The 18,528-nt window shown below is 45.7% G+C and overlaps 1 protein-coding gene across 1 annotated transcript in view; it reads right to left on the reverse strand.

The window, feature by feature from the left end:
* TTI1 (TELO2 interacting protein 1) overlaps positions 1-18,203 on the reverse strand; it is a 34,595-nt gene extending 16,392 nt beyond the window's left edge. Inside the window, exons 1-4 of the mRNA XM_006881517.1 lie at positions 15,899-18,203; positions 10,697-10,888; positions 5,877-6,025; positions 426-566 (exon numbers count right to left, since the gene is read on the reverse strand). Coding sequence (XP_006881579.1) covers positions 426-566; positions 5,877-6,025; positions 10,697-10,888; positions 15,899-18,203 — 2,787 coding nt within the window. The remainder of the gene's footprint in view (positions 1-425; positions 567-5,876; positions 6,026-10,696; positions 10,889-15,898) is intronic.
* Between the last annotated feature and the right edge of the window lie 325 nt (positions 18,204-18,528).

Raw genomic sequence — 18,528 nt, forward strand, 5'->3', positions numbered from 1 at the left:
GCTGAGCAGAGACACTGATAGCTAAAACCTAGGGCCTTCACCTCAACTCCTATACAACAAAGAAAGAAGGACTAAACTAACAGATCTGGCCTCTGTCATTTGTTAGCTGTGGGACCTTGAGAAAATGCCTTAACTTTTCTGAGCCTGTTTCCATCTCTGCCAAAAAATGGGAGGTAACAGAACCAACTTTGCAAGTTTGTTGCGACATTGCTCAATAAATACCAGTGCCCTTTCTCAACTACTAGTTGGCTGTACCTCAGAGTCAAGAGACTCTTCTTGTGCTTCTCGTATTTTCCACACCTCCTACAAGGCACAGAACATTGCAGAGAGATGAACAATGAACTAACTCTGTAAGATGCTGGTGGGCTCTGTGCTTAGGACCCGCCACATGTCCAACAGGCCGCTGCCGGGGCCTCAGTCAGTACCTTGAAGGCTCTCAGCACTGCTAGGGGGTCATCATTTGTGAGTCGGTGCACGAGCGAGGGCCAGGAGCGATGAGCCAAGGGAAGGAGCTGGTTCTTGTGGGACTGCAAAACTACCACACACAAATCCAGCACATCCAAGACCTGAAAGAGAGAAAAGAATCGCAGATGGTGCTTGAGGACTTTGAGCCAGATAAACTCAACCCAACCCAAGCCAACGTAAGCCACAACCACTACCAGTGCCAGTGACGGCTCACGGCAACCCCTGTATCACAGCACATCTGCTCCTTAGTGTTTTCTTAGTTGTAATCTTTGTGGAGTCAGTTTGCCAGGCCTGTCTTCCATGGTGCTTCCAGATAGGTTTGAACCACCAAACTTTAGGTAAATGCTGTTACATACTACTGAATTGCAGCGGGCTCATAGCTGGACCTACAGTGAGTTTTCAGAAGCAGTTAACCACAAGGGAGGAGACTGCCTATTATTCTCCCTTGGAGCAGTCAGTGGATTTGAACCACCTGCTTTGTGTTGGTAGCATACCTCCTTACTACCTGGCCAACGGTGAGTAATCCAGTGCAAACCACAGGCACCATCCAGAAACCTCTGACACCAGATACCTGGGATCTCGTCATCATTACAGAAGTTAGGAAGTCTTAAATTAATTGGATGAATAGTTACTGAGCTCTGAGTACATGCCAAGCACTAGCTTGATCCTGGAGACACACACAGGCACAAAAGGCATGCATGTCCTTGTCATCCTGGGGCTTACGTTAACTGGGGAAAGGTCTTACTTAGGTGAGGAGATGGAAACAGCTTGCGCTAGGAAGGGAAGTGAAGGGTAAAGTGCAAGGGAAAAAAGGGAGAGATGGAAAGCAGACAGGGAGGGGGTGGGAAAACACACAATGCGAGTTCTAAAGGATAAGCAAGAGTTAACTGTGCACGAGCTGTCGTCACTGTGTCCTGTTGACTCGAAGCCGCTCCATAGCTGACCGTCCACCAGGTTTTCAGTTAACGGCACAGGTGGAGATCACTCCTCCTTCTCCCTCGGAGCAGCTGGTGGATCCAAACCACGTGCCTCTGGGATGGCAGCACAGCTCCTTATCACTAGGCTACCAGAGCCTCGTCCTTAATCGTACAGAGTGAAAGTGTATCCCTGAAGCTAGAAACAGAATAATGGAAGACTAGGGGGTGTGGAGAAACTAAAGCAGAGCGGCAGGCAAGGAGAGACGTGGAGGGACGGGTCCCTGGGGCTGGCCTTCGAGGCACTGTGCTGGGGATCTTTTATGTTATATGAAGGACAGTGGGAGTCATCAAAGTGTTTTAAGGCAAGAAAAACAAAGTAACATGACAAAATTAATGTTTTAAAAATAACAAGGTCATTTTGGCCATTGAGTGGAAAAGGGAGAAGGTGACAATGGGACACGTCCACATGTGAGGATGAAAGTAATGTGGACACAGGATGGTGGTGGAAAGGCAGCAGTGGGCGGATCGGAGATGCGCGTGGGAGATGCAGCGGCCTGAATTACTGCAGGACTGGACAGTGGGAGGAGAAGCAAAGGGTCAAGAAGAGTCTGGGTTCAGGAGTAGCACTGAGTCGATGCCAGTACCAGGGAGATGCGAATACTGGAGGAGAAGCAAAGGAAGAGGTTGGTATGACCAAGTTCTGCTGCTTCTAAACAGACAGGTTAAGCAGGGGGCTGACACAAGCTGACTCCGAGGAAAGATGTGACGTAGAGCAGATGTAACTGAAGGTTATCTTCTAACTTTCCCTGAGAGAATGTTTCCTTATCTTTCCTATCTCACAGATCACTGACAACAGACCACTTCAGTGTCACAGCGGTGACCACTGCAGGCTTCCCTCCTGCACAAACAGGACGGACTGCACAGGGCAGGTGAAGGTGCATGTTATGGCAGAAGGGCAGGCTGGGCTGTACATCCTTCCGGGATGACTTTTAAGTGCCAGCCTGTGATGAGATGGGGCAGAAGCACCAAACGAAAGGGGCAGAGGGAATAAAAGAAAGCAGAGGAGTGCAGCAGGAGCCGGGTGTCGTAGTACAGTGGCCAGAAGGGCAGTGGGGACGGCTCTGCTATCCCCGGCTGGCTGGGTGAGGGAGTCCTGTCGCTAACTGAGCAGGTTACCACACTTCAGTGATTCACAGACTCATGAGTTATCTTTGTTTGCAATGTTTTTCTCCCTGTCTCTGGCCCTCGGCAGACCTGGCATCTTCTTAATTTTTAAATGTTAAATATTAAATGTCACCACCTTACAGAGGCCTTTCCTGACGACCTGCTCTAGGTCAGAAAATAAGCTATCTTATTCAGTGGAGTCTGGTTCAGAGCAGGTTGCCTGGGTGAGTTACTAGTCTGTAATATGCTGCGGCTAATCAGTGTCGAACAGGTTCTGACTCACAGCAGCTTAAGTGGAACAGAATGACACGCTGCCTGGCCCTGGAGCCTCGGAATCATTGCTGGGCTTGAGCCTGCTGCTGCAGCTACTGTGTGTCAACAATGCGGTGAAGTTCTTCCTTTTTGTCTCTGAACCTCCACTTTACCATTTAAGCTGGGACTGCTCCTTTCTAGTAACATGTCCAAAGTTACATGAGACAAAGTTGCAGCACCCTGGCTTCCAAGGAGCATTTTTTTTTCGGTCTTTTCGAATGCTCGGTTTATTCACACACAAAGGTAAAAGGTAGGGGGTTATAAAGCATGCTCACCACCCGATGATATGCCTTACAAATTCGGGTGCTTATATAGTACTACTCATAGCCATTACGTCAGTAATCGGTTCACAGCACACATTTCATCGGGGTTCACACATCTGGATGTAGTCCCTATTAGCTCTATTTGCCGGTGGGTGTTGGCTAGTTACAAACTACTCAAACTAGCAGTAAAATTTCTACTTAAGCCTATTCTAATACAGGTTATTTTGAAGTCTATGCTAAATTCCATTCCTTACAAGCAACAACAATAATATACACAAGTTAGCACACAGTTTTAATCAATTAATTGACGTTAGTTGTTGGTGGAGCATTCTGACTGTACCTCTTCCAGATGTGTCATTCTTTTAAATTAAGCTGTTGTTCTTAGGTGCTGTAAGGTGTTGTTCTTAGGTCCTGTGCACCACAGAACAGAGCACTGGCCAGTCCTGCACGACGCTCCCAATCTCGGCTACACCTCTGCTGTGGTCACTGGCTTCTCCTCATCCGTGGACCCTCTACTTTCCCAAGCATGTTGTCCTTCTACAGTAACAAGCGTCAACAACTCACAGCTCCCTGCTGATAGTCAGAACTGACTCACAGTTGAGCCTCCTGTGGGTTTTCAAAGGCTATAAATAGCTCAGGAGGATACTGACCATTTTTCTCCCTGAGCAGCATCTGGTGGATTTGAACTCCCAGCTTCAAAGGTTGGCAGTGCAGTAGTGCAGTATCCTCTCGCTGAGGTACCAGAGCTCCCCCCGCCCCACTCCAAGGGTCTTCTCCAGGAACACTGACTGGTCTTTTTCCAAGGACTGGTTTATTATCTTCAAAGCACTTTCTCAACGTGTACAGGTGTGTCTGTTTGTAGGTGGTCTCTTTAGATGAGAAGCTCCGTGAAGACAGGGACCACAGCTGTCTCACGCCCTCCAGACCAGCTGCTGGTGCGTGCTGTCAAGGTAAATTCAATTCCTAGTGACTCCAAGTGACAAAGGAGAACTGCTCTGAAGAATTTTCTAGTCTGTAATCTTTACAGAAACAAATAATCAAGTCCTTTCCCTGCAAAGCTGAGTGGGTTTGAACCAACACAATTTTGGTTCAGAGCTGAGTACTTAACTGTTGTGTCACCAGGGCCTTTAACATTATTGAATGACAGACTGTATATGTCATATCCATTAGTGAGATTATACTTGTAATCAACAACTCTGTGAGGTAGATTTCCATTTTATGGATAAAAAAACCTGAAGGTTCAAAAAGGTGACTGAACATATTCAAAGTCACCTGGCTAGCAAGGAGTAAAGTCAGGATTCAAACTCAAAGTGTGTAGGCCTGAAAGGTGGTCAATGTGAGTGGTCAATGTGCTTGGTCACCAAATGAAAGGCCAGGCATCTGAGTCCACCCAGGAACAACCTAAGAAGAAAAGCCTGGCAATCTACTGCTGATAACTCAGCTACTGAAAACCCCATGGAGCTCAGTTCTACCAGACACATGTGAGTCACCAGGAGCTGGAGCTGGCCTGGTGGTAGCTGTGACTCCAAAGTCCACGCTCTTCGTAACTGTGGTATGCATCCAGCTGCTGTCGTACTTCCACGAAGGAGGACACTGAGGAGGGTCTTGGAGGAGACACTGGAGTTTGCTAAATACCAACTGGAGACCTATCATAAAGCCTTGCGTATGACAGGCACTCAAGAAGTGCTTGCTGAATGAAATTGTGAACAGACACTAAGAAGTGTCTGAGAAAAGTGCAACGATGAATGAATGGAAACTCTAAGTCTCTGTAAACTTTCATGAAAATTAATAATAAATAAATAAAAAAAAGAAGTGTCTCTCAAAGACTGGACAAATTGCTTAAGGCAGAGATTTCTGAGGTTATCGGAGCCCACACCCCTGAGAGAGGCAATGTGCTCTCATCACTGGTGGTGATTCACTGAGGCATCTGCGTTTTTAAATTCTGCTTGGGAAGCTCTCTGGTGGCCTAGTGGTAAAACAGTTGAGTTGCAGTCCTAAAGGAATGTGGTTCAAATCCATCAGCTATTCTGTGGCAGAAAGATGGGCAATCTCCTCCTCTGCAATTTACTGCCTCTGAAAATCGCTCGAGGATCAGCCATGAGTGGTTCTGACTTGACAGGACACAACAACTCTTGCTTGGGTCTGGAGGAGTGGGCTAGGCTACAGTGTTGTTCTGTAGGTATAAAATCCTCCTCCAGGTGATTCTGGAAGCCCTACTCCTCACCATTCTCCCTACCACAGAGTCCTGTTTCTCAAGCCACTATTAGGTATTTTTGGTCCCTGCAGATGGGGCTGCTGCTTGGGAAAACTGCCAGGAAATGAGGATGAAGGATTAAGAAAAATGTTGATGTTTCTCCTGGAATGAAAATGGAAATGGAAACAGAGATAAGGGCTGGTATCGGCTTAGAAGAATAACCACTCCAAAGCTGTCTTTAGATGACTTTAGAGCCTGCACCCTATATTCAGTCAGCTCGGAAAACGATAGCCTTTCCAAAGGACGTCACTTTCCTCCCCCTGGGGACTCGAATCCCTGGAACTTTCTGGCTTTTAATTCAAGAGATTTGGGTCCCTTTTGGCATCTGAGCTGCCACAGAAATATATCAGACTGCCCTCCCCCAGATAAGTGCCTCTTGTGGCCACCCCATATGGACCAGGAGATAAGAGAAGCTACTTGCTCATCATGTAGTCACTGCCAAGCGGACTGAACCCCTGGTCCTGCTGCTCCGTTAATGTGGAGAAGGGGCTGCACACTGACCTTCAAGCGGATTTTCAGGTTTTTATCTGACAACAAGTGGATGCAGCGCTCCATCACGTCTTTGGCTATCTGGATGTGCATGGGCAGCGGTGGCTCCACACTGGGACGCGTGTCACTCTCGTCCATTTCACAAGGGGCTGTCGGCTCCTCTGGGAAGAGAGGAGAGGCTTTGAGGTTGGTGAGTTCTCCAAGGCAGCCTGATCCCCCCAACCTCAGACTCCAGGATGGGCCACCCCAGAGGATAGCGGCTAGGAAAGGATCCTGAGGGGCCCACCAGAGACCTGGGTCAAGCTGTATGAACTCAAGAATTCATCATAGCAGTAACAGCTATAAAAGAGGGAAAACCTCCATGTCGACCCAAGGGGAACAATTATGTAAACCACGGCGTGCCCATAAGTGACATGCTATAAAGTTCCTAAAATTTGTGTTTATTGAGGGCTTTAAGGCCGAGGAAAAATGCTTATGAAACAACGCTGTGTTAAAAAGAGAAAAGCAGGCACAAAACTGCACACGCAGCGTGAGCACTATTATGTAAATTTTTGCATGGGCGAAGTGCAAAACAATATTAACAGTGGCAGGCTGGGAGATAATAAGTGCTTTTCATTTTTTCCTCTGATTTTTTTTCCTAAATTTCTATTAATAAACATCTAAAATACCCCTCCCCCACCAACATCCGTCTTCCCACCCCCAGCACAAGGGGGTAGGGCTTTAGTATGGAGACACCCCTTGGCTGGCCTCAGCTCTGCTTTTTACTTCTCCTCCTTTCCCCTTAGCTTTATCCCCTGTCTAAAGGGAAGGTATGACCATCTTCCTATGAGCTAGGAAAACTTCTGACTAAAAGCAGCGCCAAGAAACCATATTTAAAAATAATAATAATAATAATTTTATTATTCATATACACTGTGTTTCATGCATGTACATTGTGATTTGTACTGTCTTTAATTTACATTATATTTTGTTCATTTCTATTGCGGAGTTTATCCTCCTTACAGTCATCTTGCTAATAACTACTTTTGTGAAAGTGTGTAAGCCAGTTACTTCATGCCTCATGCCCTAAGGTCCCCCTTTTAGATGGCCAATTTCTGATTTGCCTACCCCTACCAAACCAGTAGCATCCGCTTCCTAAACAGCATGCCTCTGGAAACCCTATGAATTTCGATAAATGTTGATAGTTGTAGAGGGGCTTCAGGCCTTTTGTTCATGGGGTCGTTATGAGTCATAAATGACTCGAAGGCAATCAACAACAACAACAATCAAACCAGTACTCTGAAGGAACAAGCATGTCCCTTTCGCTGAAGGATCTTTTGTTCAACTTGGAAACTTTGAGCATCTGCATCCACAAAGTCCAGTCAGCAAGCCATCTGGCTGCAGCTAACTACTCTAGCTCATAGCACGAATCATCTTCTCCTTATCTGGCTGGGTTCTGGTCAACTCATCCCCAGCCATCTGTGACCAGGCTCAAACAGGCGTGAGCTGCAAAACTCAGATGCCTACACTTCTCCTTGTATTCCAGATGTGTTGGTCTCCTCGCTCAGCATTAGCCCCCACACAGGCCAAGTCAAGTCAACAAGTCTTAACAACTCCCTACTCCTCAAGCCAACAATCCTTCCCAGTTCATCCACCCATCTGTGCATGCTAGGTAGGCAGTGCTGAAGGAACACGTTCAAGCTCAGCCTGTTTCTCCATTGTGTCTTCTTCAGGAAGACTTCTGGACGACCAGGATGAGGTCTTACTTATCCCTGCATGGCAGGTAATACCCGGGCGGGATGGTACAATGCACAGGGCAAGAGCGCTGGTCAAAGAAGACTGGTTCAAGCACTACCTCCAGAACCTATTAGTAACTTTTATACATTTCCTACTGGATAAACGGGATAAAGTATCCAAAACTTACAGGTTTATGAAAGGGTTACATGAGATGAACATCGGCAACTATTGTCTCACTTTAAAAAAAACCGGAACGCTTATGTGCATCGTCCTTACACAGGGGCCCGGCTAATCTCCCCTGTATCGTTCTGATTTTAGTACCTGTGTTGCTGAGGCAAGCACTATTGTCTCACTTTTATTATCTAGAATATGCAACTGCATAAGGGACAAGCAAACTTTAAATTAAAACAATAACGAGTATGAAAAAAAATAAAGACTATAATGAGTTTTGATTACATTCATTTAACATTTTAACAGTAAAATTAATATAAATCCTTTTATCTTTATATAAAATACTTTAAAAAAATATACACATGTTGTTCTGTGTCATTGAGTTGACTATGACCCTATGAACAACAGCTCTGTATCCTGCCTTATCTGGACCAAACTCACTGTCTCTGACACATCTGCCCTCATTACTCCAGTTACCGTGGTCAATTCATCTCATCCAGGGTCTTCCTGTCCTGCACTGCCTCTCCGCCCTTCCGAGCATGATGTCCTTCTCTAAGGACTGGCCTCTCCTGACATCATGCCCAAAGTATGTGAGATAGAGCTTCACAATCTTTGCCTCTAAGGTGCAATGTGGGTTTCACCCTCTCCAGGACAGACCTGTTTGTTCTCTTCGCAGTCCATGGAATGGTCAATACATATAATACACAAGTACATACATATATATCTCCTGAAGTCTTCTTAAAGAACTCTTAAACAATTCTTTAGCTTAACTAGTAAAGAATGTCTATCTCTTAATATCTATCTATATGCATCCATCTGACAAGAGCATCCCAAAAGATTAGATTGGAAGCTGAGAGGGCAGTGAGTTTCTGTTAACAGGGAACAACTTAGAAAAGGAGCTGAATGTGGCTGCATAGCCAATGTCAGGGAACTGTACATATAGAAACTGTTGCTCTGGTATCTGCTTTACTGCATATATTCTCAGCAAATTAACAACAAAAGGAGAGGCAAGACTTGAGACCCCAGGCCAAGCTCTCTACCCTGACCACTGTTTATCTGGCCACCACCTGGAGTTGTACTCATTTCCACTGGTTGAATAGGTCCTGTGTCTTTTTCCCATTTCAGTTTCTCTGCTGTTAAAACCCTATCTTACAGTAGAGGCCACACCTGTCTCTAACAGGTGCAGAAAAGACAAATAGGAATACATTTGTGGAATGTCTGGATTTCTTAAGGAAAGGGACCTCCAGCTATACAAGGTGCTTTTATTGTGCTTAAAACAAAAAACTCATGTCAAGCCAACCTCTCCCCAAACATTCTTCACAATGCCAAGTGTGTGGTGTGGACTTGACGAATGATAATCACAATAATGACAGGGCTGTGCTTTCCTCCCCAGAGGAGGATTTGTCGCAGGGACTCCACCTCCTGCAGAACAGCATCCGAGGGATGTGGATGTTTCTGTTATTGGGAGAAAGGTTTGATTCATTCTGTCGGCTTCGAGTGAACATCAACTAGGACCAGAAGATCCTAATCGAGAAAGAATGGATTTGCTGGCATTGCCTGAATTTCAAACGAGAAGGGCAAAGCTGGAGTGCAAGGGATCCAGACCCCTCCTCTTCGGGGTTTCCAGGTGTGGGTGAGGGGTGTAGTTCCAAAAAAAAGGGATCGGACTGGTTCACGAAGCAAAGCTGACGAAGGAAAAACCTGATAGATTTCTAATCAGCAAACGCTTGTTCTTGGGGAAGGCAATGATTCAACTCCGCAGAAATCATTATCCGGGGCCTGCGATGCCTCCCTGCGACTTAGAAGGAATTTGCTGCAGTTAGTTGCACTGAGCTCCTCTTTCCTGGTATCCTGCAAGTATTGGCTTCAGTTTACTCAAGAGTCTCAGAGTAGGGAATGCCAACAAAATAAAGAAATCTGCTCGATTCCAGTCTAACAAACTAATTTGGGACTCAGTTAGATTTAGGATCGTTGGGAGACCACCAAGCTCATTATGACTTGGCATTTAATATTTGCAGAGGAGATTCTAATAATTTATTAATCCTTCAGTGACCTGCAGCTCCAGATTGAGCTTGTGAATAAAACAACAGGCCAGGGCTTCAACGAGCCTGAACTCCCTTCCCTTTATCAGAGCAACTGGTAAGAAAAACACTACACTCTCCTCCCTCCAACACTTAAGTGGACAAATGACGCAAGCCAAAAGTTGTGAGGGAGGAAACGTACAGAAGGACGCGCAACCTTTCCGGTAATCAAAGAAACACAAAAGAAAATAACGAGAACCATTTCTCACCTACTTCATTTAGCAAGAAGGAAAATCGGTGAGAGCCAATGTCGGCAAGGTTGTGGTGAAACCGGTATTAGTTCTGCACTGATGAGAAGGTGCAAATTGATACAACCTTTCTGGGAGGCAATTTGGCAAGCAGAAAATAATGTTCATATCCTTGACCCAGAAATCGCACTTCTGGGAATTTATAAAGAAATATGCGAAAGGAAGGAAAAGGTTACATGCACAGACTCCTCCGCTGCAGCAGCACTGTTTATTAAAGTGAAAAGCCAGAAGCAGCCTCAACTTCCCACAGGGGAATGGATACTTAGGAGGAGCTATTAAAACATTAATTATGAAAACACTATAGCAACATGGAGAGTTATTTCTAACTAAATGCAGAAAGGGTACAATATGTTTAGACTGTGGCTGCAAGCATATAAAAACAGCCTTACAGCAAGAAAATAGAAAAAAGACTGCACAAGAAAATAAGGAGTATGATGTTAGCCGGGGGAGGACTCTACATGGCCTGTTTAATTCTAAACATCCTGTAATTATGTTTATTGTTTACATAATAACCTATTTGCAAAAGAAAACAAAAACAGCCCACAAAAAAAACCCAAAACCAAAACAAACCCAAATACAATCAGTCAAGTTAAAAGTTAAAAGAAGTAAAAATTACCTTCCTCATCAAAATCCGAGACATTGCCCTCCGCCACGTCCTTTTCTCTGAGGTAGTCCAGCACGAACTGTTCAATGTCTTCGGCTGTGGCGGTCTTCTCAGGTCCTTTCTCAGGAAATGCTGGTCTTTGGCTCAAGTGATGCTCCCCTAAACTCTGCTCATGGAGTTGTCCTGTATCTGGGAACCACTGGGCTAGAAACAAAATGTTACTATTACTGCCTGTGCTACCAATACCACACACTCGCATATCACAAGGAGGATACACTCCCTGGTGTGGCCTGTGGGGGCCCTCAATGTTCCAGTCCCTACCTGCCTCTCTAACCTTATCTTTGAGCTAGCTGCCTGTCATCGAACCATCTTCCAGTTCCTCAAATGCGTCAGGTATTAAACTGCTCACAACTTTGGTCCCAGTGGCACACTGGTTACGTACTGGGTTGTTAACCAAAAGGCTGGCAGTTCAAATCTACTAGCTGCGCCGTGGGAGGACGGGGAAGCAACCTACTCCTGATAAGATTTACGGCTGGAGAAACTGAATGGAGGGTCATTATGAGTCAGAACAGCCCAATGGCAATAAGTTTTTGGTTTGGTTCTCTGGTCTAGAATATTTCCTCCATTACTTTTTTTTTTTTTTAAATTTTATTATTTTTGTGTGCTTGTACCGTCAAATCAGATCTGACTGGTACAGGAGGAGATTGTCCCTCCTTCCCCGGCAGAGCATCTGGTGGATTTGAACCGTTGTTTTTTATAGAGATGAATCAAGCGCAGTGGTGAGAAGGGGAGAGGAGGAGGTCAGCCTGTAATTGACTGAGCAATAGTTGAGAGAATGCACTGCCTTCGGACCAGCCTCCCCCTGCTTTTGCCTGGATCGCTCCAACTCATTTATTATGTCTCAGCACAAACATAACTGGCCAAGAAAAGCTATTCCTCGAGTCCATGATCTCATCTGGGTCTCACATATATTCCCTTAGGTAGCATCATCTTCTTTCCTTTCATATCAAAGTATCACAGGCTGCAATGACATTTTCAGTTTTATATGTTGTTTAGTGTCTGACTCTCACCAGACTCTGTTGAAGGAGGCCAGCAGCTTTTGATCACCATCAAAAACCATTTCTACTTAGAACACATGCAAAGTGAACACACTATATTGGGAAACACGTACATACAACTGGCAAAATTGAGACCACAGAATATACTCATTGGCAGAACCAAGGCTCTAACGGGCATCATGACGACGGAGTCCTGTGTGGGCTTTTCCAACAAAAAATGCTTCTGGTGGCTGGCTGTTGTCTCACCAATGCTTTCCCTTCTTTGGTAACGCTGATGATTCTATCATCACAGAATAAACCCTAACACTGCTGCATCCAGTGGTTTTAAACTGTGTGCCCCAAGGTGCAGGAAGGCCTCAGGGGTCACAAGAGGGGAGGGCACCGTGGAGATAGCACACTAAGGGGTGGGCACCAAGGTCTCTACCCCTCTGTAATCAGAGCAGCTCTAATTTCACCTGTTTTGTGTACTGGGCTTCCCGCTAAGGTTTCCTTTCAAAAAAGGCTCTATTTAAAGAATGAAGCAATAACAACAGCAACACTGCAGCTTGAGAATCGCTGCTGTGGTCTAGCAATCTCCTTTTGCAGACAGCAGGGAAAAAGCCTCTGATAACCTTTAGCACCTGCTAATCTCCTTTTTATCAAGGAGCATCTGCAGAGAGCCAGAGGAACAGCAGATGGGAGACGCCAGGGTAAGGCAATTGGGACTAGAGGAGGGCAAAGGCCTGACACCCTCAATCCGGTACCTGGAGGTTCCTGTATGCATAGAGCAGTTACGGACATTTCCTCAAAGCCCATCTGCAGACGTCAATCTGGTCCCGAGAGTACACTGACCAATATGGTCCCAACAGTTAAAAACTCAAATCCAAACAACCAAACCTGCTGTCCTGAGTTGCATTTCACTCACAGTGACTCTGCGTTAGGTTTCTGAGGCTGCAGTTCTTTCTAGGAAGCACCTGCCCTCCTGCTGAGAAAAAGCGGGTGGGTTTGGACTGCCCACCTTTTGGTTACCAGCCCAAGGTGCTATGCACTATACCACCGGGGCTCCTGGTTATAAACCAGGACCCAGAATTTACATTGCTGGAAGCAGACAGGCTGCAAGGAATATTTCTAGATTCAAGCCTAGTTCCAGACATTTAAAAAAAGCTCTGCTCACAAATGGCTTTTAAACACATTAGGAGAAGCTCAAACTCACTCCTAATGCAAATTAAAACCATAATCAGCTGCTATTTTTCTCCTATTGGATTTACAAGATCAAAAAGCTTGGTAATATACAGTGTGAGCGAGGGCGTGGCAAAATTGGTACTCTCTTACAATGCTGAGGGAAGATTAAATTGGCAGGACCTCTTTGGAGAGCAATTTGATATTCTGTCAAAAATTTAAATGCAGAACCCTTTAAACAGCATTACTACTTTTAGGAACTTATTACTGATATAGATATTTTCAAAATTACAAAAGTATTCACTGCAGGGCCTGTGTTTGGGATGTGTGCCTAAAGAATGAAACCACCAAAATGCTCACCAATGACTGATTAGATACATTAAATCCAGCCATACATATAATACTGTTTAGTCATTTTAAAAAGCAACCCTTCAAACTCACTGCTGTCAAGTCAAATCCTACCAGCAAAGACCCCCCCCCCACTGGGGTTTCAAGGCTGTAAATCTTAATGAAAGGAGAAAGCTCAGCTTTCTCCAGCAGAACCACGGGTGGGCTTGAACCGCTGGAGTCACACAATAGCATCACAGCATGCTGCAGAGCTCCTTATAAAAAGAACACATAGCTCGGCATGGGAGTGGCACCATCCCCAAGTTCCAAGGCATGTGAGTTCAGAGATAACTTCTTTGCAAAGCCATCCTTATGCTGCTCTGAATAATCAATCAGCCAGTCTGTAGTTGCTCCTAAGAATCAGTATCACTGATGGCCTTTGCCTCTGCTGTGGTATCTAATATTTCTTAGTCAATGTATGGTGAAAGGCTGTGTTGGTGGTAACTTAACTCCTAAACATCTACTGGTATCTCTTAGGATCTTTTGGAAGGTCTGTGCAACAACTCTTCCAGTCTCACTGGTGAGGGCTGGCATCATTGAACATATGACGATGACCAGCATGAAAGGCTTCTTTGGGTCCTATTTGCCTGTTTCATAGTGTCATAGTTCACAATGCAAGTGTATTCCAGGTCACTCCAAACCCTGCAAAAAACTAGGCTCAATTTTGCTTCTTTTCCTAAGATGTTTCTGAGTCTATCTTAGCTATTCTCTTTTTTCTTTCTGCAATGGAAACATCCCTCTCTCACATCAAGTAACAAATGGGGGGAAGGGGGAGAAGTGCTACACAGGAGTTTACAATGTTGACCAAGATACCAGCAATTCCATTTTCAAAGCCCAAACTGATACAATCTCGAGAGGGTAGACGGAGTAGGGCCTTAATATCTTTTTAAGCTTTATATTTAAAACTGGTACAGTTCTCTGAGGGTGCAAATGTAGTGTATATATTCAGACTGCAGAAGCCAGTCTAAAACATACAAATAGCCAATTTTAGGAGGGTCTTCCTGAGGGCAAGGAGCAGGCCTGTCTTGCTCTCTCCTCCCAGGAAACAGCTCAGAACACAGGCTTCTGCTAGTGCTTGCAAGGTAACACCTTCCCGTGATCTATACACCCTGCAGGACTTGTCCTTCAACCTTTCCAATTTCACCTTGCACCACGCTGCCTGCTGGCCTCCACTCTATTTTCCAGAGACCTCACGCCCTTTCTTCCCTGCAGGTCTTTGTACCTGCTGGTCTCATTGCCTGAATGTTCTTAAAAGCCATAAATAGAATGTGATCGTGCGTATGGATTGGCAGGCCCTTCTCAGCCTCAAGTCTGGCTCCAGCACTGCTTCCCCATAGAGGCCCGCCCTGACCACTCCACTTCAAGTAGACTGTCTCTGTTTCTCTCTCCCATTAGGTCATATATTTTCTTTGCAATGCTTATCAGACTCTGAAATGAGCTCATTTAATGATTTGTTTACTGGGTTATTATCTCTCTCTCAGTAACGGGAGAGCTCCATGAGAGTTTATCTGTCTTGTTCACCGCTGTATCCTCATTACCTAGCACAGTGCCAGATAGGGGAGGCACTTTTTATTGAATGAATGAACAAAAGAATGCTTAATGTTTTATGTGAATGCTTATGAATGAACACTGGAAATGGCATCAGCTGCGGGGCAATACTACCCCAGTCACCTGGGATTAACCATTCAGTTGTGAGATTCTTTGTGTCTAAATTTTTGCTATTTCACTGGTGGCTAGCACCTCTAACAGGCACAAGATCAAAGAGAGGAGGAAAAACTCAAACCATTGCCATACACTTGAAAGGTTAAAAGGACCATTTCTGTTCAACAGCTATTAATCATATGTGGCTATTTCAATTAACATTAATTAAGTACAGTTACATATGGCTAGACAGCTCTGGTGGTCTAGCAGGAGCTGTGCCGGCAACCCAAAGGCCAGAGGTTCGATTCCACCAGCTGCTCTGAGGGAGGAAGCTAGGCAATTTCCTCCTGTAAAATTTACAGCCTCCTAAAACCCACTCAGGGGTCAGCTGTGTGTCAGTTCTTACTTGACAGTAAACAACAACAGTCACGTACGGCCAGTGGTACGTGTGTTAAATGCCAAGATAGAAAACATAACTGCAGGGAAATATACTAGATAGCGTATTTCCAGAAAATCCGAGATCTGAAAGTTATTCTTGTTCTCTTCATTAGAACAGATACTGTTAGCTCTAAGTGTCATTAGGGTAAGCAGTTTGGTATATTGAAAATAATTTTGATGTGAGACCAAACTGTCATAAATCCTGACTTTCCTCTTATTAACTGTGTGACCCTGGGTGAACAGGATCTTATCGAGCCTTATTTTTTTTCATTATCTGTAAAACAAGAATAATGTTTATAATTGGTCTGCAGGGTTTATATTCCAAGCACAGAGCAGGATTTCAGTAAGCGGTAGAAATTATTAAGTTTAAAAAAAAAAAGGAGATACCCAATGGTATATATGGGACTCGATAGACTGTGGTCTAAATAATGCCCTCCATATCATAACCACAAACAGCAAAAACAATAAGGTTAGGCAAAGGAGGATATTAGCTCTGTCCCCAAAATGGTATTAAAGAGGACGCTCTATGTACCTAATGCTGCCAGCAGGGCATGCAGAACACTGACAAAGGAAGTCGCTCTCTTATCATAAAATTGGTCCAGGGTGGCCAGGACATCTTGAACCACATCTGCCACCAAAGGAAGCAGGCTGGAATCCGAGTTCCGCAGCATGACTTCCAAGACTTTCGGGGTATGAGGGTGCTGAGCCAGATGGCGCAGATTTAACGAGATCCCATTCACCAAATAGTCTGAGTTCTGGTTGATCAGGTGCTGTAGGGACTCATAGCCGCAGGCGTGAGCCATGTCCATCATGGCACTCGTGGCGGCCTGACTGATGAGCAGGGTCTGGTCTCCGGCCTTCTCTAGTATGGGATAGAGGGCTGACATCAACAGCAAACGGAAGTGGTTTCCTAGCGCATATGCAAAGTGGCCAAGCCCTTCCAACTGGATGCATATTTGCCAGATGTTGCTGTTCATGGAGCAAATGGTAGGACTTGGCTTTGATGAGGCTGGAAAAGATGTAACTTGGCAGGTGTGGGCACCAGATGTGATGGCTTGGAGGCCTGGCTGCTTCAAAGCTAGCTCCTCTCCCATTTCTGCAGCTTCCATACAGGTAACCAGATACCAGTTTTCTTGGCTTGTGTATTCCTCAATTATCGACGTTACGATCTCTCTCAGTTCCTCTGGGCACGTCTGAACATTTGGCTTTTCATGGAGACCCTCCCCCTCCAGGCCAGCGGCGCCTATAATCAGTTCATTCAGGACCATGGCGGCCTGCTTTCGGTAAGCCACAGACTCCCGGTACAGCTCCATAAAGTGATCCACAAGTAAATACAGGTTCCCGTAAAAACCGAGAAGGCGACAGATCTGCCGTAAGAGCAGGAAAAGCCTTTCGTCGGTGAAGAAGCGGAAATACCTCCTCTGGATGTGATTCCACGGCCGTGTGGCTGAGGTCTTTGGAGAGGCGCACAGTTGGTCAGAGTTCCAATGTCGCTCTTCGACAACTTTGATGCCAGCCACATCCAGCTCGAGAACTTGGACAAGTGCTTTGGAGAGGCGCTGAAGATGGGCCACGGAGTTGAGGATGAAGTTTATTTTGGGGCCCAAGAGTTTTAGATAGCCAAGTAGCAAGGAGAGAGTAGACAATTTCCCTTCATCATCTTGGGAGTTCATAAGGCGGGGGAGAGACGTTGCAAGGGAATGCAGGTTGTCTGACAAGATGTCAGCAAAGGCTCGGTTGCCTACCACTACCTTCTGATCAGCAAAACGTTTCAGAACTTTATTGCACTGGGCTTGCACTTCTGCACTCTCATCGTTCACCAGACCCACCAGGGCCTTCAGGAGAGGCCCAGCAGACTCAACCAAGGACTGACTACACTTGCACAGAAGGGCCTCCACAAGTTCCACCAGTTCCAGCCTCACCTTCCAGTGGGGGTGAACCGAGACACACTCAACTATCTTTTTGATAAGGATAGTTAACTTGTTCCCAGTATTTTTAACCCAATCTGGCTCCCTGTGAATCATCAATTCTGCTAATCTCTTCTCAACAGCAGGCTTTGCTTGGACCTCTGAGACTCTTTTGAGCTGTTCATCAGCCATAATGAAGGCCACGGTTTTACAGAAGAGTCTTAGGGAAGATACGACAATGCTATGACCTTGTTTGAAGTCTCCCGTGATAACCCTGGCCAGTGCAGTGGAGATTCCAGGCAGAAAGGACGCAAACAAATCCCCCAGCTGCTTCTGCTCATTCTCATCCAAGGACCTCGGATGGTCTTGACAATCACACTGGAAGAGGAGAACTTGTAAACACTGTAAGGCAGCAATCTTTATTTGCTTTGACTTCTCTTGTTCAGCTAGGTCTAGTAGCAAAGACACGGCAAATCCTAAACGAGGTAGGACGGAGGGCTCGTAAAAAGTCAGAATGATGTCCCCATAAGCTGAGTGCATTAGGGTACTGAGAGCCCGGATCACAGCCAACTTCAACTCCTCTGCCACGGGCGCGGGTCTGCGGGAGCTGGGTGAATAGAGGCAGGATGAGAGCTCGGAGAAGAGCTCCTGCAGCAGGTCCTGCTCCTTCACACATGTCGATGAGAGGATGAATGTGAGGCACTCCACCACACTCTGCGTCAAGCGCTCTCTTCTGGGGCCTGGGGTCTTGAGGGTGAATCGCAGAGGGAAGAGGATGTACTGCTGAAGTTCCTGAAGGGCAGAGTCACTCACGGCCCGTAATTGTGCCTGCAGATGTTCAACATTCTCCACCGTCTGGGCCTTTGTGAGCTGGACGCAGACCGGACGTAAGATGCCAAAGGCTTCCTGAGGAGTATCAAAGACTGCCATCGCGCCACAGCTGTCTTCTCAGCGAGGCACCATCCTGCAGGCCAAAGGGAGGAAACTGCAGTCAAAGTCAAATTCAAGGCAAACTGAAAGAGGAACTTATGTTCCTTTATGCAACAGACTTTTACTGGGGCTTAAGTGCCAGGCAATGCATGAAGCACTAGGTGAGCAGTGTAAGGGAAAAGAGAGTGGGTTCCTAGCTTTAAGAGTTTCCCACATGTAGTGAGGGTGACAAAAAACATCTACAATGCAGTCTGGTAAGGATCAGGCTAGGAGTGCGCTCACAATCCCATGCACGAAGGACACGTCATTGGGAGAATTCACTCTC

Source organism: Elephantulus edwardii, unplaced genomic scaffold (assembly GCF_000299155.1).
Source record: "Elephantulus edwardii isolate Elephantulus edwardi_28Jun2011 unplaced genomic scaffold, EleEdw1.0 scaffold00015, whole genome shotgun sequence".
NCBI lineage: Eukaryota > Metazoa > Chordata > Mammalia > Macroscelidea > Macroscelididae > Elephantulus > Elephantulus edwardii.